A 21,189-nucleotide genomic window follows, 5' to 3' on the forward strand; every position below is an offset into this window, starting at 1 on the left:
TTATCTTCCCAGTAAGGGTGGGTGATAAGGGAGGAAGGGAATGAATCTGGAATTCAAATCTGGAATTCAAAGTTTTAAAGTCAAATGTTTAAAATATATATATATATATATATATATACATATATATACTATTATTCATTCTATTTTACACATAATTGGGAAATAAGATACACAGGCACTGAGGCATAGAGATCTACCATGCCCAACTGGAAAAGTCAAAGGGGGTATGGGAGAAAATATGGGAGAGAGCAGATTGGAGGAGGGAATTTCCTGTGGGACTGCTATTTTGGGGCAGTGGGTAGAAGAAAAACGGGGAGAAAATTTGTAACTCAAAATCTGGCAGAAATGATGTAAATCAGAAGTTAATAAAGCATTTGAAAAATAAAAAAAAAACGCAAACACTTGTTTTAAATGGGGAAAAAAAATTTTTACTTTCATGTAATCAAAATTATCCATGTTACCTCCTATGATCCTACCTCTTGTTTGATCATAAATTCTTTCCTAATCCACATAGATCTGACAAGTAAATTTCTGCATCCTCTACTATTTTATTTGTTATCACCCTTCATGTCTCAATCATATCTGAAACCATTTTGACCTTACTTAGGTATTAAAAGTGTAAGATGTTGGGCATATGCCTAATCTCAGCCAAACTGCTTTCCAGTTTTCCCAGCAATTTTTGTTAAATAATGAGTTCTTGCCCCAAAAGCTTAGAACTTTGGGTTTTTGAAACACAAGGATTACTATGGTCATACACTTTGTACCTAATCTCTTCCACTGACCCACGTGGCTACTTTAAACAAATTTCACTTTAGTATTTTTAAGCCCTAGACAGGTGACAAGCTCCATTATGTATGTGTGTAGGTATGTAGTATGCCTGTAAATACTGTTTGTGAAAGGGTTGCCACACATAGTAATTGACATAAATGTGGCTTACTGCCTTGATACAATGCTACATCATCAAGGGTAATGCACAAAATAATTCTATCTACTCTCTCTCTCTCTCTGAAAGAGGGTACATTGCTCTATTTTAGTATTTTAGGACAAACATTTCACTTCCCAAGGCACACTGACCATTCAGCGAACCTTTAAGTAAGCACAATAGCTTAATAATATTCCATTACAATCATATACCACAACTTGCTGATTCCTTAGTCTGAATAGCAAATGAATTACTTTTCAGTTGATGGTATTAATTAGATCTTCAAACTGTATAATTTCTCTCAAAATAAACAAAATTCAATGATATTTCTTAGTTGCCTACAAAAAAGAAATATTTAAAAATTGGGCCATTTTGTTCATTCCTTTTAGTGACATAACTCCGGGCTGGTATATGATATATTAGAATCTCAAAAAAGGAAGGGGCTTTGAAGATCTTAATTATACAGTTAAGGAAACTTGCACTATAGAGTTAAATAACTTGCCCCATTCTAAGTTTTACCCTGAGCCTTTCTTTACCTATGAAAATTCTCATTACTCCAGTTCAGAAAATATTTTTGGAAAGAATTCAATACTCCCATGTTCTTAGAGGACAGAAAGAAATTTTATAAGATAATTTCTGAAGTCTCTTCTAACTCTAAAATGGTGATCCCTCCTTCCTTCTCTCTTGCAAGATGGTTTCAGCGGTGTCTTGCCTAGAGGGAGTCCCAGAACCAGGTGAAAATCCTGAGCCCAGGGAGTTAGAGCACAATGGTCATGGAAGACAAAGATAGAGTAATTTGTAGAACAGTATCTCAAGAGAATGAATTGTGTGACTATGAAGGGATCCATTCAAGATCTCTTTGAGCTGTGTCCCAAAGAAAATAAACTTGAAAATACAAAAAAGTACATCATTCCCAGCCAGCCAGTTTTGGAATTTATGTTAATGAAGATTTGGGGACCTAAAAATTAATGCTACATTTATTAGTGTGTTGCTGCAAGACATTTCTCTTGACTGTGAAGCATCTTTGCATGGAAGAATTCATTTTAAATACTATTATTATAGGACTGGTGAGCAGGGTATGGGCCCCGTATAAAGATGCTTTAAAAAAAACTGGTTTGTTTACATAAGCCTTTCTTTAGATTGCTTCAGAAGGTATCCAGGATTCAAACAATGCCTTACTTCAAAAATTTTACCTTTCCTGCTGAGTTTAAAGAATTTTTAGGAGAGGCCTATATTGATGTCAGTAAAAAAGGGTGGAAGCTAAAGGAGTAACAAAAGTGCTAAACAAATTACTTCTAGAAAAAGAGAAACTGAACAAGCCTATTGAAGAAATAGCCTTAGAAGTTCCCCAAAAAGCTGAACAAATGAAGATAAACATAACAGATAATGTGAATATTGGGGAGGCAGTGAAGAAGAGGAAAATATACAAAGGAAACATCATCAGGATTTGACCTAAAGGTCTTTTGCAAACAACCAAAGCACAAAGCTACCATGGACACCAACTTCAAGTCTTTATGCTCTGAAAGGAGAGTACAAAAAGATACTGGCTCATCCCAGCTGCTGGTAGGATCCTCTCATGACAGAAACTTTGTACTGAGGATCTGAAAGGCAAAATCTTTTATACAACTTTCAGAAGAAATCCAGACAGCCATTTTCTCATGTATATGCAAAAAAAGTGGCATAAAGCCACTTATCTGGGTAACAAACTTCTAAAAAGAAATCGGCTTAAACTAGTGGAAGCTCAAAGTTACAGCTTGCCCAAGAAATTGAACTGCATAAAAATATTCATCTGTAACTTTCTTCTCCATGGCTTGGGTAATATGTCTTCAAACTGCCACCTGAGACTAATCAGCTCACAGAATAAAATTTATAAAGCAGCAGAGAAAGCCATAAAGTTGCAGCCCACTGTTCTAAAGGAAATGCAACTGCTTCTTCATCAGACTGAGAAGGTTGTCACAGAGGGAGATGCTAAAAGAACATTCTCAGATCTTACAATTCATAGACCTGAAATGGCACTGAGAAAGAGCCAACTCAGGAGGGTGGAGCCAAGATGGCAGAGCAGAAGAGGAAAACACCATGTACTCATCCGTAACTACCTCAAATACCTATAAAAAATGACTCTAAACAAACTTTAGGGCTACAGAACCCACAAAGTGACAAAAAGAAACAAATCTCCCGCTGAAGGCAACCCAGGAAACAAACAGGAAGAGTCCATCACAGAGCACTGGGAGCAGAGCCCCCACATTAGGCCCCCGGTTTAGCCCCAGGGCAGCCCGACCAGCCCCTGCAAGAGGAACATCAGGAGAGTAGATCACCAGCAGCTGTGGCAGTTTCCAGAATTATCAACCCATAAAGGCTAAAGACAAAGTGAGAGGTCAGTGTAGACTCTGGGAACAGGGGGTCCAGGAGTGTGGTCTAGCCTCTGCCCCCCCAGAGGGAGAAATGGCTGAGGCGCGGCGACTGCCACCACGTGGCTGTTTCAGAGCTCCTGGCCTGCAGATTGTAGGGGGACCAAACAACCAGACTGAGGGGTAATCAGTCTTGCTTTAACCTGCTTAGATCTGGATTGCGGTCTAGAGTGGGGGTCCTGGGGTGTGTGCCCAGGTGCCAGAGCTGGTGGAGGCTTCAAGAAGGGCACCCAACTAATAGCTCCAGCAGCTGAGAAAACCCCAGCAATTTGGGACAAAGCTCTGTTCTCTGGAACCAGAGTTCTACTGTGGCAAAAAGCTCAAAAGTCAAGTAATTGACTGGCAATATGAGCAAGCAAAGGAAGCAAAGAAAGCACATCAATCTGACTTTAGATTCCTATTTTGGAGACAAAAAGGACCAAAGCATGGAACAGGAGGAAGACAACAAAGTCAGAACTCCTGCACCAAAAGCTTCTAAGAAAGATATGAATTGGTTATAGGCCATAGAGGAGCTTAAGAAGGATTTTGAAAAGCAAATAAGAGAAGTGGAGGAAAGACTGGGAGGAGGAATGATAATGATGCAAGAAAATCATGAAAAGAGAGTCAACAACCTGACTGAAGAAAATAACACCTTAAAAAACAGACTAACTCAAATGGCAAAAGAGGCTCAAAGCCAATGAGGAGAAGAATGCCTTGAAAAGCCAAATTTGCCAGATGGAAAAAGAATATCAAAAGCTCACTGAACAGAATCATTCCTTAAGAATTAGATTGGAGCAAATGGAAGCTAGTGACTTTATGAGAAATCAAAATACTATTAAACAGATGCAAACAAATGAAAAAATAGAAGGCAATGTAAAATATCTCATTGGGAAAACCACTGACCTGGAAAATAGATCCAGGAGAGATCATTTAAAAATTACTGGGCTATCTGAAAGCCATGATCAAAAAATGAACCTAGAAATCATCCTTCAAGAAATTCTCAAGGAAAATTGCCCTGATGTTTTAGAACCAGAGGGCATAACAGAGGTTGATAGAGTCTACCAATCACCTCTTGAAAAAGATCCCAAAATGAAAACTCCAAGGAATATTATAACCAGGTTCTGGAATTCCCAGATCAAGGAGAAAATATTACAAGCAGTCAAGAAGAAACAATTTGAATATTGTGGAAACACAATCAGGATAACACAGGATCTGGCAGCTTCTACATTGGGGGATCAAAGGGCCTGGAATATGATATTCCGGAGGGCACAGGAGCTGGCATTAAAACCAAGAATCACCTACCCAGCAAAACTGAGTATCATGTTTCAGGGGAAAATATGGTCATTCAATGAAATAGAGGACTTTCAAGCATTCTTGATGAAAAAACCAGAGTTGGGGCGGCTAGATGGCGCAGTGAACAGAGCACTGGCCCTGGAGTCAGGAGGACCTGAGTTCAAATCTAGCCTCAGAGACTTGACATACTTACTAGCCATGTGACTCTGAGCAAGTCACTTAATCCCAATTGCCCGACAAAAAGAAAAAAAAAATCAGAATTGAATAGAAAATCTGACATTCAGATACAAGAAGCAAGAGAAGCATGAGAAGGTAAACGGGGAAAAGAAATCATAAGGAGTGAATAGAGCACTGGCCCTGGAGTCAAGAGGACCTGAGTTCAAATGCGGCCTCAGACACTTAACACTTACTAGACATGTGACCCTGGGCAAGTCACTTAGCCCCAATTGCCCTGCCTTCCCCCCTCTAAAAAATAAAAATTAAATAAATAAATAAAAGAAATCATAAGGAACTTATCAAAGTTGAACTATTTATATGCCTACATGGAAAAACAAGAATTATAACTTAAAACTTTTTTCAGTATGAGAATAGTTGAAGGGAATATAGATGTGTGTATATATATACATATATATATGTATATACACACATATGTATACATTCATATATATATCTATATAGGAGGGTATATGGGTATATAAATATATATGTGAGTGTGTGTATATATATATATGTATACAGGTATACCTAGACAGAGGGCACAGGACCAACTGAATAAGAAGGGATGATACTTAAAAGGTGAAAGAGGAATATAATGAGGAGATGGGGAGAGACAGAATGGGGTAAATTATCTCATATAGAAGAGGCAAGGGAAAACTGTTACAACAGAGGGGAAGAACAGGAATTCAAAAGGGAATGGGTCAACCTTACTCTCATTGAATTTGGCTTAGGGAGGGAATGACATACACACTAAATAGGGTATCTCACCCTACAGGACAGGAGGGGGAAAGGGGATGAGAGGGGGATTGATGGAAGGTAGGGCAGGCTGGGGGGAGGGAAGCTGGAACCACCCACTTTTGAAAAGGGACAGGGTCAAAGTAGAGAACAAAGCAAGTGGGGGGTGGGATAGGAGGGAGGGAAATATAGTCCGTCTTTCACAATATATCCACTATGGAAATATTTTACATAGCTACACATATACAACCTATATTGAATTGCTTTTCTTCCCAGTATGGGTGGGTAATGAGGGAGGAAGGGAAAGAATCAGGAATCCAAAGTTTTCAAATCAAATGTTTAAAAATAGATATATTATTTTTTTTACATGCAACTGGGAAATAATATATATAGGTATTGGGGTATAGAGATCCATCTTGTCCTACTGGAAAGTCGGAGGGGGGATGGGGAGGATATAGGAGAGAGCAGATTGCATGCTACAGTGGGCTTGCTATTTTGGGGTGGGGGGTAGGGGAAAGAGGGAAAAAATTTGAAACTCAAAATCTTGAGGAAATGATGTAAATTAAAAATAAACATAAAATTAATTTTAAAAGAAAAGAGCCAATTCACATCCAGAGAAAAGAACAACAGAGTTAGAATGCAGGTTGAAGCAAACTACTTGTTCTCTCTCTTTTGTATTTTGTTTTGTTCCTTCTTTCTCATTGTTCACTCCACTGGTTTTAACTCTTCTTTACAACTTGATTAATGTTTAATGCAAAGATATTTGTAGAACCTATATCAGGTTGCATGCTGCCATGAGGTGGAGGGGAGGAAAATTTGAAACTCAATGGATTGTGGAATTGAATGTTGTAAACTAAAAGTAAATACATAAATTTACAAAAAAGAAAAAGAGTCAACTGCTAGACAACAGAAATGTCAATCTTATTGAAAATTGTAATGGAGTGAAATCACCAACACTGGCTCCAGTAAAGGAAAATAACAATACATCAGAAAATATTAGAAACAAAGATGACATTGATATTTTTTCTGCATTGGGAGTTTCAATGTGATATATGTGAAACTGCTTTAGTTTATTAAGAAAGGAAGCAGTTCATAATCATGCCTGCTAGATGAGGCTCCATACTGTGCCTCTGAGTGGCAAGAGTTCAGCATTACACCATGAAGCAATGGAGGTATCTGCAATCCATGCAGAATTATTCCCCAAGTCTTGAAAATGACTTTGAGAGGTCTCAGGACCCCTAAGAGATTGGACTGGTTTGATTTGTTTACCAAGGATTCTGGATAGATTGGCTTTGAGGAATTTGTATGTATTTTGCAATCAATTAGATCCCTAAAACTAGGTACATGCCTTGTTCAGGACCCATACTCCTAGCCTGGCTCCAATGGATCTAGTATGTATGCTGTGAAACTGGAGGATGAAGGTATCCAAAAGGTTACTGTTTGATCTATTAGCTCAATTATAATATAATGACATGGCCACTTGTTATTTTTGTCCATGGGACATCAAGATTTCTAGTTTTGGGTGACTGTGTCGTCCAAGTTTTTATATGATATAAATAAAATTGATCACCAAGCAAAATGTTTGTATTACCACTGGTCTTATTACTGGGTCCAAATTAAATCAGTTTCCATTTTCTCATTTAAAGAACAAATAAATAAAATAAAATGAGGCTAACAAAAACACCTTTCTCACAAGGCCAATTAAGATTATAGTATTTTATAAACCTTAAAGCACTACAGAAATGTTATCTGGAATTAGGATTCTATAAGAATTCATGAATTTATAAAAGCTTTAAAGAATAATTTCCAAGAGTCAAGAAACCCAAGTTCTCTAACTTTCCTGGACTCTTTCACAAGCAAAAACAAGCACACCCTCCTATAGCGTATCCTTGCCACAAGGTCTCCAACTGAAAAATGAAAAAATCACCAACATTGTCCTGGCCATCAATATTTCTCAAAGTAGCACTAAGGAACTGCCAATTTGGAAACTCTCTTTACCAGTGCAGATCTGTTCTTGTTCTGTACCTTCGATGCTCTACAGAGAGCTGTTCTGAGGCACTAAGTCAGTATGTGTCAGAAGAAGGACTTGAACTCAAAATCAGCCTGACTCTAAAACCAATCCTCTAGCCACTCACCATGCTACCTCTCTACACAAATACACAGTCTCCCAAAATTAAAGGACTGTGGTATTACCAATATTTGTACTAAGAGTGGAACTAGGTCAAAGTTAACAACCAACAAATGGAGTTAACAATCAGAGCAGTCTTTAAAAAGATTAGATACTTGGTAGTATAATCTAAGAAATCATCTGAACAAAATAGGATTAAGAATAAATTTTTCAGTTTTCTTTCATTACAAATAGCATTTGAAAATGGTTTATTTTCTGATCACTGCAGTAAGCAATCGTGACTTCTCAAGGTTGATGATTAAACATGCTACTGACCTCTTGGCAGAACAGTGATGAACTAGAAGTATAGAATGAGAAATATCTTTCAGACACTGACAATATGATTGTTTTGATATTTATTTGTAAAAAGGCAGGTAACACAAATAGGGAGTGACAGATTGAAAAAAAGGAATATCAATAAAATTTTTTAAAGTATATACAAAAACAAAAAAAATCTCAGAAGACAACATAAACCCAGCAATTTTGTCACTAAAACAGAAAATTTAATATACTTAAAAACCTGTACTTAAGAGAATTCATATATAATCCTCTTTTTTTGTTCTTTGTATATTGAAATGTTCATGTTTATTATTAAGTTAATAATAATAAAACAAAAACAAAATTTTTCCCCCCAAAATGATTTTACATACTTGTCCTTTTCATTTTCTTCATGTTTGGTGAGACTGCAAAGTTGAAGAGTGTCAAGCTGCTGGGTAACCTCTTCTGCCCAACGACAGTTTACCAATTCTCGGAGCTGGAGAGGAGCACTGAAAGAGGTAGAATCTATGGTCTATTTCAGGAACTCAGGATTTTAGCATTTAAAACAACATATAAATAAATATTTGTTACCTCTTTCATGTAGTTATTCACTTGCAACAACAATTATAACATAATAATAGTAAATTATGCTTATTTTTACTAAGTCAACTAATACTAAAAGTCTAGCCTAAGAAAGTACACAATAAAATTCCTAAATGAAAAACATGGCAAAAAGACAAATCATTATCCAAACCCCTTGAGTGACTTTTAGGCAGGTAAGTTAGTTATGTTATCCTTCAGGATAGAGGGGAAAGAGAGGTTGTTTCAATCAAGTATTTAGTGGGTGCTAGGTGCTGGGGATTCAAATATAAAGAGCTGTCACAGGGGCAGCTGGGTGGCACAGTAAATAGAGTACCAGCCCTGGAGTCAGGAGGACCTGAGTTCAAATCTGGCTTCAGACACTTACAAAAACTAGCCATGTGACCTTGGGCAAGTCACTTAACCCCAATTGCCCTCCAAAAAGCCAAAAAAAAAAAAGCTATCACAATACCTACTCACAAGGAACTTATATCCTAATGCATAGGGGGTGGGAGAAACAATAAATACATATATGAAGTTATTAAATACAAATATATATACCAAGTTGTCCAATGCAAGGTAGAGTGGGAATGGGTCTTAGCAGCTATGAGGACCAAGAAAGGCTTGACGAAGGTAGAGTGGGAATGGGCCTTAGCAGCTATGAGGACCAAGAAAGGCTTGACGAAGAAGACAGCCCTTAAGCTATATCTTAAAGGAAGAGGAGACTCTAACATGAAGGAAAGGAGGAAATAGATCTAAGAACTTAGAAGAGCTACTACTAGGAGCGGCTAGGTGGCACAGTGAATAGAGCACTGGCTGTGGAGTCAGGAGGACCTGAGTTCAAATCTGGCCTCAGACACTCAACACAAAAACCAGCCGTATGACCTTGGGCAAGTCACTTAATGCCAACTGCCCTACAAAAAGCAAAAAAAAAAACAAAAGAGCTACTACAAAAGGCACAAGGGTGGAGTGTCACATATGAGGAACAGAGAGAGTCCATCTGGCTAGACTGAAGAGTGCAGAAAGTCCAGTGAGGTTGGAAATATAATTTAGGGCCAAACTCTAATTACACCAGATTTAAAAGCTAACTGGAAGCAGTTATATTTGATCAAGAAGGAAATAAGAAGCCAACGGAGTGGGGCGGTTAGGTGGCATAGTGAATAGAGCACTGGCCCTGGAGTCAGAAAGACCTGAGTTCAAATCCGGCCTCAGACACTTAAGTTACTGTTAAGTGACCTTGGGCAAGTCATTTAACCCCAACTGCCCTCCAAAAAAAAAAAAGAAGCCAATAGAGTCAGCTGAGGAAGGGAGTCACAGTCGGATCTGGGCTTAAGAAAAATGACTGGCAGAACTGTACAGAATATAGGAAGAGAATGAGACAGTTCGGAGGTTAATGCAATAATCTAGCCAAAAAGTAATAAGGATTTACACTAAAGTAGTAGCTGGGAATAAAGAAAAGGTGTCAGATGTAAAGGATACTATGAAGGTAGAAATAATAACATCTGGCAACTGAGTAAATATTTGGGGTAAGGGGGAATGAGAGTCCAGGGTAATGCTGATATCATGAACACATGACACTGGAAGAGCCGGTGGTGCCTTTAATAGAAACAGTGAAGTCTAGAAGGGTTTCTGGGAAAAGATAATTAATTCAGTTCTAGACACAGTGAGTTTAAGATATGTCCAAGACAGTCAATTGGTAATATAGGACTAAAGCTTGGTGGGGAGAAAGTATTCTTGTGAAGAAGTAAATGATGGATACTATGAATAAGAAATTCTCCTATACACGTTATTATTATGTGCTTTTACCCCAATCTCTTAATGCTAGCATATTCATAAAAATTATATGAAAAAACTTACCGACAATGAGGACACTGAGCTCTTTGTTCTGTCAGCCAACGCTTAGGAGGCAAGAGGGAAAAAAAGATTTTCAGTTCCCAAAACACGAATATTTTAAAAGTATTAAAATGTAGTTTCATGTAAGTCTAATGGTTCAAGTTATTTTCTCTTATCAGGTCCAAATTTCACAAAGATTCTATAAAACATATTATCAGATAGTGAACTCTATTCTCCATGAAGCAGGTAAAACAGAAAGCATTCAATTGTCTCCATTGCCTGGGATAAAAGGAACAATACTAGTCCAGAACTAAACTATATCAGAAGGAGAGGCAGTACATAGAACTGATAAAAAGAAGCCACTAAAAGGAGGAGGAGGCAAATAGCCCCAAGATAGGCTAGACAGCATAAGCAAGTGATTTATGTGTAGATCATCTATATATAATGATAAGACTAAAACAAAAAGCAAATATTAGTGATGACAAGATTCCAAATTACACTATAAGAAAACACTCAACTGGAAAATAATAGGTCAAAGTAGGTACTGACTTAATATTCACTATTCTTACAAAATTTAATGAAAATAAAAGTTACCACAGTAAGTTAGCCCAGAAATGGCTATACTGAACAAATACTTGATAAATGCTCAAAGTAAGAAGTTTACTAGTGTTTCCACAGTGATCATTCCTGATCATCTGTAACATCAATAAATACTCCCTTTATCAAATTAATTAGGGTTTCTTTGGGAGTCTGCGGAAAATCACAGAAGAGAAGAACTTGAGTCTCTCATCCTTATCACTAGAGAATACAAGACTCTGCATTTACAGAAAAGAATTAAGTCAACAGAGCAAAAAAGCTTTAAAGTCATATATCAAATAATAATAGTAACTATAATAATCATTTACACAGCACTTAAGGTTTGTAAAGAACTTTACAAATGCTATTTCATTTTATCCTCACAATCACCCGGCAATATAGGTGCTATTATCCCCATTTTGTACTTGAGTAAATTGAAGCAAAAAGAAGTTAAGTGACTTGCTTAGGTTCACACAGCTAGGAATTATCTTTAGGCTGGATTTGAACTAAGGTCTTCCTGACTCCAAGTCAAGTGCTCTACTACCCACCTGCTTTTCCAGTATTCTTTTACCTTACACACTCCTCTCCTCACTAATCCCCATGCCCTTCAATTCAATGACACTGTCCTCCTTGCTGTTCCTCAAACAAGACACTTTATCTCCAGACCTCTATTCACTGGCTATCCTCCATGACTATAATTCTCACCCTCACCTTTGCCTCCTGGCTTCCTTCAAGTCTCAGTTAAAATCCCTTCTACAGGAGGTCTTTCCTAATGCCTCTTAATTCTAATGTCTTACCTGTTGATTATTTACAATTTACTTCCTGTACAAAGCCTGTGGGTACATAGCTGTTTGTATGCTGTTCTCCCCCATTAGACTGTGAGCTCCTTGAGAACAGGGACTGTCTTTTTCCTTCTTATATCCTCAGCACTTAGCACAGTGCCTAACACAAAACACCACTTAATGTTTATTGACTATCCCATGCATGTTTAAGCTTATGCAAGATTCACCCATATATATAGAAAACTATGTCCAAAGATCCCATGATTATCACTTTCAAATGAGACTAAAATAGAGGGGACATATCCTTGCCAAAATTATTCACCACTATCACGGAAGATGTCCTGTGCAGTGTCTAAACAGATTAGGGATTCCCTTTAGACAGTCAGGGTCAACAGGTGCTCATTTGTAGACGATACTCTGTTGATGGCATCAAGGCCCAGAACATTACAGGGCTCGAGAATATTAAGAAATATAATGAGATTCATGGCCACTAAAAAGAAATTGGCTTAATAAATCAATTTTTTGATATATAATAAATATAATAAATCAGGAAAAACCCAGTAGATAAACAACATATACTGCACAAAGTATGACATGCAAATGGATAGGCATCTATTGAGTCAAAACATTTTTCTACATGTTGGCAAGACACTACAGCTGGACAATGATCTTGGTCTAGAATTTAACTGAATTAATAGAAAAGCAGTCAGTCAATAAACATTTATTAAGCATGTACTATATGCCAGACACCATGCTAAGCACTGCAGATACAAAGAATGGCCAAGGCAGCCCCTGCTGTCAAGGAGCTCACAAGTTAATGGGGAAGATAACAGGCAAACAAATATACACAAACAAGCTATATACAGGAAAGTTTACAAGCAAGGTATATACAGAATGAATAGGAAATAATCAACAGAGGGAGGGTATTAGAATTAAGGTAGATTAGCATCTTGTAGAAGATGAGATTTTAGCTAGGATATGAAGAAAGGTAGGAGGCAAAAACAAGGAGGGAGAGCATTACAGACATGAAGAAATGCCAGTGAAAATGCCTGGAGCTAAAAGACGGAAATGTCTTGTTCAAGGAACAGTTAAGAGGCAAATGTCACTGAATCAAAGAATATGTGGTAAGGCATAAGACAACTGGGAAAGGGGGGGGAGAGGTTACATAGGGTTTTGAACATCAGAGGATTTTATATTTAATTATGAAGGAGATAGGGACCCACTGGAGTTTACCGAGTAAGGGAGCTGGGCATGTGGAGAAGGTGTGGTGGAACAAGGTCAGAGACTATGCTTTAGGAAAATCACTTTGACAGCTAAACAGAAGATGGAGTGGAGTGCAAAACAACTTGTAGCAGGTGTATCAACCAATAGTTGATTATAAATGCCCAGGAATGAGAAGCTGAGAAAGCCTACATCATTCATGGGGGTGGCAATATCAGACGAGAAAAAGGAGCACATCTGAAAGATGTTGCGAAGATAAAACAGACAGGTCTTGGCAACAGATAGGATATGGGGGGTAAGAGCTGATACTTAGATTGAAAGCTGGAGGAACTGAGAAGATGACTTTGCCCACTTCAATAATAGAGAAGTTTGGAAGTGGAGAAGGTTTGAGGGAAAAGATAATTAATTCAGTTTTGGACATACTGAGTTGAACATGTCCACAGAATATCTGATTCAAGATATTTAAAAGGCAGTTGGAGATGCAAGACTAGAGATCAACAGAGAGGTTAGGACTACTGGATAAGTAGACTTGAGAAATATTCAAAGAGATAAAAATCGAATCCATGGGAGCTGATGAGATCAACAAGTAAAACAGCATAGAGAGAGAAGAGGGTCAGGACAGAGGCCCATGGGACACTCACAGTTAATGAACCTTACTTGGATGAAGAACAAGCAAAGGAGACTGAGAAGTAACTGTTGATAGGTAGGAGGAGAACTAGGACAGAATAATGTCCCAAAAACCTACAGGGAAGACCAGCAAAGAGAGGTTGGTGAACAACAGCGTCAAAGGCTAGATAGAGAATAAGACCAAGAAAGGCCATTGGATTTAGCAATTAAGAGATCATTAGCTGGGGCAGTTAGATGGCGCAGTGAGTAAGAGCTCCAGCCCGGAGTCAGAGGACTCGAGTTCGGTTTTGGCCTCAGACACTTAACACCCACACAAAAAAACTAGCCGTGTAACCTTGGGCAAGTTACTTAACCCCAATTGCCCTCCAAAAGGCAAAAAAAAAAAAAAAGATCATTAGTAACACTGGAGGCAAGTTTTAGTTGAATGCTAACATCAGATGCCAGATGATAGAGAGATGAAAAAAAGAGGAAACGAAGTAGAGGCACCTACTAAAAAAGGCCTTCTCAAGAAGTTAAGCCACAAAAAGGAGACATATGGAACAATATACCATCAGGGATGAAAGGATCAAATAAGGGTTTTTTTGAGGATGAGGGAGACTTTTGCTTGTTGAGTCAGGAGACAGGGAGAGATTAAAGATAAGTGAGGAGGACGATAGCCAGGGCAATTTGCTGGAGATGACTACATGGAATGGATCACTTTTGAAGGTGTAAGGGCTTGCCTTGGCAAGGAGAAGGGCCACTTCTTCATCTGAGACAGGGTTGTGAAGGAGGAGACAGTAACAGAAGATATCTGAATGATGTGAGATGAGGAGAGATAAAGAGGTAGCTCTTGGTGACTCTGCAATTTTTTCAGTAAAACATGAGGCCAAGGTTCTCAGCTTAGAATGTGGGAAGAGAGGGAGCCATTAGAGAATTGAGGAGCAATAAAAATGTTTGAAAGGGCCACTGCATTGAGTGGGATACTGAGTTAAGTAAGGAGTTGTAGAAGAATTGCCGAGGAACAGTGAAGGCCCAGTTGAAATTATGTAATACACGTTTGTAGTGCACCCACTCAGAAGGGCTGCATGTTTCCTCCACCTTGGTTCAGCAGCACCAGGAAGATAACATATATAACAACAATGTAATAGAAAGGACTATCAAACAAAACTGGACACTAATTATAATGGCCAAGATTGAACTCTTCCAAGCACTTGAAAAAATTCACCTCCTTCTCTTCACTGAATAGGTAAGGGACTACAAGTAAGCAATACTACATCTATCTTCAGAAGTAGTCAATGTGTTGGTTGGTTGGTTCTGTTGAATTACCTTTTATCTCTTCTTGAAATCTTCATAAAAGCAAGTGGATGGATTATTTGGAATGGAAAGTGGTTAAGGGACATGAACAAACAGTTCTCAAAAGAATTGAAAACTATTAACAACTAAATGAAAGAATGATCCAACTCACTAATAAGATGAATGCAAAACAAAATAATGCTGAGATTTCTCCTCATACCTAAGAAACTGACAAAAATGACAAAAGAATATTCAATGTTGGAATGATTGTGGGAAAACAGGAACACTAGGGCATTATTGGTGGAGCTGTGAATTAAGAGAACTATATTTAAGAGAATATACTTTTCCATATCTTTGACCCAAAGATTCCACTATAGTATTGTGCATATACTGCAAGAAATTTACCCATATATACCAAAATATTTAAAATAGTACTATTTATGATGGCAAAGAAATAGCAGCAAAGCTGGTAACCTACTGTTTGGGGAATTGTGGGATGCTGTGTGATGGCTACTATGCTGTAAGAAAAGATATGTGATGCACATAGAAGAGCATGAAAAGACTTCCATAAACTAATGCAAAATAAGTAGAGCCATGTATATATAAATATATGTGTGCGTGTGTATATGTATAAATATACACACATATACATATACACACACGATTACAACAATATAAATGCAAAGAACAAATAGCACAAAACCACTGAAAGTCAATGCTACAGAACTGCATGACCCAAGAGAAGAGATATAAGAAAACACCCCTACTCCATTCCTTTGCAGAGGTGGGGGTAAAGTCGAGAAGCATTTATTAAGCACTTAATTACCAAGCACTGAGCTAAAGAAAGGCAAAAACAGTCCTGGCTCTCCAGATGCTTACTGTCTAATGGGGAGACAACATGCAAACAACATGCACAAACAAGATATATAGAGGATAAAAATGAAAATAATCTCAGACGGAAGGTACTAGAGTTAAGGGTAATGGGACATCAGGGAAGTCCACAAGTATAGAACATTGAATATATTTTCAGATTTTTCTCATGTATTCACTAGTTATGCTGATTTTTTTCTCTTCCTCTTCATACTTATTCTTTAAAAAATATTCTGTTATATGCGATAGTTCTCTGAAAAAAGGGAAAACAGATGGGGAAGGATACTAGGAGAAATGTAGGTGATATAAAAACATATGATGACAATTTTTTTTTAATTTTAATCTAGCTAGCCTTAGATCATGCTTTACATCTATCCACCCAGCACAACTGGCCATCAGGCATATTACTTATATATCATTCCCATTCTATCCTGCTTTCTATCTCTTGCTCTAGGAAGAGTAATCAAATCAATACTGTCAACTCCTCCTGGAAAGAGTTATGACAATCAAATGGCTCCAAGATAACCTCCTCTAACCAAAACTCCCTCTCCTTGACCACTATACCTTTAAATGTACTATTTCCCTTTGAAAACATAAGCTCCTTGAGGGCAAGAACCATCTCACTTCTGTATTTTAAACTTAGTACCGAAGTTTGGCATTAAGCACTTAAGAAATGCTTTTTCTCTCATTTGTGACAAATTCAAAAACCAAAAGCATACACCCTACTAACAGCATATCTTTTTCACAGTGCCAGTAAGAGATGTGAATACAAATAAGGAAAACAGTAGCAAAAGCCTAAAAGATGAAAATGTCAAAAAAAAAAAAAAAAAAAGAATTATATAGAGGAAAGAGAAGGAATCCTAGATGGAACCCTTAAGATTTTTCAGAAGAAGAGGTACAGCTTCCAAAAGGGTTAAAATAGTAAGAAATTATCAAAATGGGCAGAAAAAGAAAGTGTTATGCTATTACATCTAGGGAAAAGGTAATATACAATAGCTAAGAATATACCTTTGAAACTTCTAGTGAGGTGGTTACAAAAGACACTGTAAATTTCATTTCAATGCTATGAATGGAAAGTAGACTCAGAGTCAAGGAGCGTCAGAAAAACTGAATCACAAAGATAAGAGGAATCTTAGAGATAATCTGATCTAACCCCTACATTTGACAGATGAGGAAGCTGATGTAGACATAAAAAAAGCTGAAGTAACTTGCCAGCAGAAGCAGGACTTAGACCCCAAGTCCCAATATGGTATTCTGTCCACCATACCACAGATTTTAAAAACTGGGGAAGAGGAGGATAGTGAGGACAAGACAGATGGCTTTTACAAAGCACTCACATTAAAGCAGTAGGTAGATAAAGGTCAAAGATAAATGGGAGTTTAAGAATGAGGAAAAAAAGTCATTGAGAGGCCCTAGGGGGTGGCTAGGTGGTGCAGTGAGCAGAGCACAGGCCCTGGAGTCAGGAGGACCTGAGTTCAAATCTGACCTCAGACATTTCACATACTTATTAGCCATGTGACTTTGGGCAAGTCACTTAACCCCAACTGCCCTCCAAAAAGCAAAAAAAAAAAAAAAAAAGAGAGAGGCCCTAAAGTATAACCATTATGTTAGTACCTCTAACATCACCTGCACACATAAATAAGTATTTACTTAGAAAATGTCAATGAAGCACAAGGAAAAAATTTAATCCAAGCCTTTCCCATTAATTTCTCTGACAATAATAAAATTATATTTTAAAAGAATTTCAATAGACATAGAAAAACAGAAATGTAAAGTCCATCTTAGCAGTCTGTCAGAAGTCTCCTTAAGAACATGCCCCAATATACTTACTCATAAGCAAGAAGAATAGAACTTACCCGAATGCAGCTGAAACAACAAAGCTTGGAGCAATGTGGACACAGACGTGCATCACGCAACTTCTCCATACAAATGAAACATCGGAAAACCTCAGCAATACTCTAAGAAAATAATTACAACCATGATAGTATCCACTACATTAGGCAACTGAATAATAAATGCCTTACTCATAATATCTTAATGGGAATTCTAAATGTATTTTGTGAGAGATACTAGTTGAACAATTTAACAAACATCAAGCATCTATTACATGCATGGCAGTGTGCTAAACAATGAAGATTCAATAAGAACCAAGAGAAAAAGAAAAAGACCCTAACCTCAAGGAGTTTATATTCTATTAGGGCAGGGATTCCCAGCCTGGTGTAAATGTCCCCCAAGAAATAAGAGAACCTTGTCAAGAGGGTGGAGGAAGGAATATTTGGCAAATTAATATATTAATCCACTGAAAGATTTAAAAAGTAACAGTGTTACTTTAAAAAATTAGTGGATTGAGGGGAAGTAAATAGTGAAGAGGTAGGGGCAGGGTAGGAAAGTCAGGAGAATTTTAACAATTTGGAAGAGATAAGATAAGGAATAATTTTTATGGGTCAAAACCAAATAAATGAGGTTTGGAATATGAAACTTTTCATTCTGAGCTAAAAAAATATCAACATCCCAGTGAAATGAGTCAATTCATCTTAACGATAACTAGAGATTTCAAATTGATTTCCCATCAATAAAGTTACAAAACTTCAGGTATACCTTTGTAGAACCATAAGCCACTGTTTATGTGTTCACAAAGCTTTAATTTAATTTTATTCATAACATGTCCTTGTAAATCAGGATTCTCAATCCTATTCTCAATTTAATCTACAGCAAGAAAAAAACTGGAAGCTGGATATGATATGCAGATACCTCCTTCAAAAATTATACCAAGAATAAAATTGTTGAAAAGCAGCAGAATATAAAGTCTCACTAATTTATCTTGGTATGTTCTGACAAAATATTTGATAAAAAAAATTATAATACTAAACAGATTTATATACTAAATAAAATTTTCTTTATAAAAAACTAATTTCTACTTCATTTGTTATGTGCATATACATAGTAAACTCTAGAATGTATTTCCTTTCATATTGAATAAAAAGGTACTGGAAAGCTTACGGAAAGCCAAGGGATTTGAGAATTCAATCCAAAAAGGATGGCAACTCCTGAAGGAGGATGGTGCTAAAATATAATATGAAATGTGTATGGGGAACACCTATATAACATAACTGGAACATAGTGTATGGGAAACAGCTAACAGGACAGTATGAATGCAACTGCAAGGAGTCAAAGCAAATAATTATATAATAAGAAGTGTATAAATACGTCAAAGTAAACAAGAGTAAAGATACCAATCCATTTTTCTCAACAACATTTTGTTACTCAAAGTACCTGAGGTCATATTCTAGAGTGAGACCCCACCCTTTTCAATAATATCCATAAAAATAAGTTATCTTTTTGGTCATTTATTTTTCCCCAAAAGGAAGAAGTAACCCAAGAAGTGAGGTTAACCTCAGATTCTTGTTTCCCTTGCCTCTGGCTAACTGGGTACCTCCAAATTTCTCAAATTTGAGTCCAAATTTCTGCACCTGTTTAACCACCACTTAAGGGCAGGTAGGTTCTGAAATTTTTACCAGGCAAAAAAGAAAAATGTTTGCCAGTTTATTGAAGGTGAATTGGGGCACCTACATAAACCGGATGCACAAGATGCGGGCAACAAGGACATCAATTCATTCAATTTCCATTTCTAGGTAGTGATTAATTTTGCAAAGGCACCTGTGGAGGAGTACCAGGTGCGTATCCAGCTGACTGCGGCACTGGGGGCATGGGGGTGAAGGGGGGGCGTGTCGCTGGGAAGCCAAGCTATGGCGGAGAACCTGACACGCCCCCCTCCGAAAAGGGTAGGGGGCAGGGGGTGGTCGGAGCTGCCCAGGGGAAGGGTTCAGAATGAAGAACTCCCCCTCTCCTCCTTGCAGCTTGCCTCCCGTGGGCAGTGACGTCGCCCCTTTTTTCTCACCTCTACGCTCTGCTCGTCCATTGCCGCCAGCTCTCGCCAGGCCCCGCGGTATCCCGCGGAGTCCGTCGTTCCCCTCCACCAGGTATCAGAACCAGGTCGCCAGGTCCGTTGGCCAGAGAGAACAGCACGATGTCCGGGGTGGGGGTCACGGGGCTTGGGTGCACCCGGTCACACCTCGGCGCCCGGTCGCTCCTGCCTCCAGGCCGCCTAACCCCATTTCGCCGTTTTCATCCACGCGCGCCACACCCGGGCGCTCCTCCCTTCTTCAGTCAGCCGGCCCGCGCGCCAGGATCAGCCCAGCCCAACCCACGAGCCTGAGCTGGGGGGCGAGCGGGCCAACGAGAGAACAAGTGACCAAGCGCGAGACCCCTGCGGCTCCCTCCCCCTATCTCTCTCGTGACTGGGGGAACGGCTCTATCCCAGTTAAGTGATGTCTCGGGGCTAGGAGAGGGGAGTACCGGGACACCAAAGGTAACCAGGGCAGCTGGTGGCTAGGGTGGCGGCGGCAGCGGGAGGAAGCAACGCGCATGCGTAGGAGGCCTCCGCAGGAGAGGAAAAACGTGCTCTTCGCGACGCGGCTGAGCATGAGACCGTCCCGCGTCTGCCGCAGTGCCGCGCGCCGCCCCCCAGAGGCCTGTAACGGCTGTCTGGGAGCAGGACGGCGGTTGGCTCGGAGAGTGCGCGCCCTCGGAGAGGGGCGGGGCCTGGAATACCGCAGGGGGCGGGGACTAACAAGAGAAGGGCTAGGGAGTGCACCTCCCCACTCGCTGCAGAGCCAGACCCCTGGAGGGCGTGCTGACCCGGATGGCTCGACCCTGCCGGGTCTTGGAACTGTCTCTTGGTTCCACTGCCCCATTTACCGCGGGAAAATCGCCCTTCCGCCGCATGGAGACCCACGCGGGGCCGGTAGGGCGGGGCTAAGGACGGGCGGGCCTCCAGACTCCCCCCGCCCCCGTGTGAGCTCCCGGGCTTTCTCAGAACTGAGCTAGCTAGGGTCAGGTGTCCTGCCAGACTCCTTGCAGGAAAGGAGGCCTTGTACCCGTTGCTAATGCGCAAATTTAACAGACCCTGAATGGTGGGTGGATGGATGAATGAATGAATGAATTGGAAATAAGCTTTGCGTGTATCTAATTCTGGTCACTGGGCCAGTAAAATGTGTCAGCCGGTTCACTGAATCCATTTCTAGCATGTCGTAATGCCCTACGTGAGAAGATTTTAATATCTTCCTGTTAATATCTATGGGAAACGAGATTCCCCTCCCACACACCCCAGTGAAGTTCAGAAAATGCACCAGAAGGAATAGTGATAGGGATTTCTTGTTTTATTCTGGATTTAATACCAAATAGAATGAACAGAATAGGAAAAAAAAAAAAAAAGGACTCTATATGGAACTGCAGGTCTCTAATGTACAGCTTTGCTTTTCAGGTGCAGACCTTTTAATGTTCTGTTACGGAAGGGCCCAAGTTGGACGTCCTGCCTTTAGACTGTGACCCCAATACCTTCTCACCTTGGAACATACCTCAGCAGTGCTCTTCTAACCCCAGAACATCTTT

At 39.1% G+C, this 21,189-nt stretch overlaps 1 protein-coding gene and 1 pseudogene across 4 annotated transcripts in view; one reads left to right on the forward strand and one right to left on the reverse strand.

Annotated features, from left to right (window-relative positions):
• The window catches only part of TRIM37 (tripartite motif containing 37), a 119,532-nt gene extending 99,353 nt beyond the window's left edge, over positions 1-20,179 (reverse strand). The window contains exons 1-4 of one of the 4 annotated variants that reach the window (XM_069078028.1): positions 19,637-20,179; positions 17,595-17,696; positions 10,415-10,455; positions 8,371-8,487 (exon numbers count right to left, since the gene is read on the reverse strand). In XM_069078028.1, coding sequence (XP_068934129.1) covers positions 8,371-8,487; positions 10,415-10,455; positions 17,595-17,696; positions 19,637-19,657 — 281 coding nt within the window. In that variant the 5' untranslated portion in view covers positions 19,658-20,179. The remainder of the gene's footprint in view (positions 1-8,370; positions 8,488-10,414; positions 10,456-17,594; positions 17,697-19,636) is intronic. The other 3 variants (XM_069078027.1, XM_069078026.1, XM_069078029.1) reach the window with 3 other exon arrangements.
• Positions 1,614-6,724, forward strand: LOC138153684 (nucleolus and neural progenitor protein pseudogene; annotated as a pseudogene).
• Positions 20,180-21,189: the final 1,010 nt, after the last annotated feature.

The sequence above is a fragment of the Petaurus breviceps genome, unplaced genomic scaffold, assembly GCF_028583685.1.
Source record: "Petaurus breviceps papuanus isolate PSGF00001 unplaced genomic scaffold, PetGlider_PUasm1.0 91023, whole genome shotgun sequence".
Classification (NCBI taxonomy): domain Eukaryota; kingdom Metazoa; phylum Chordata; class Mammalia; order Diprotodontia; family Petauridae; genus Petaurus; species Petaurus breviceps.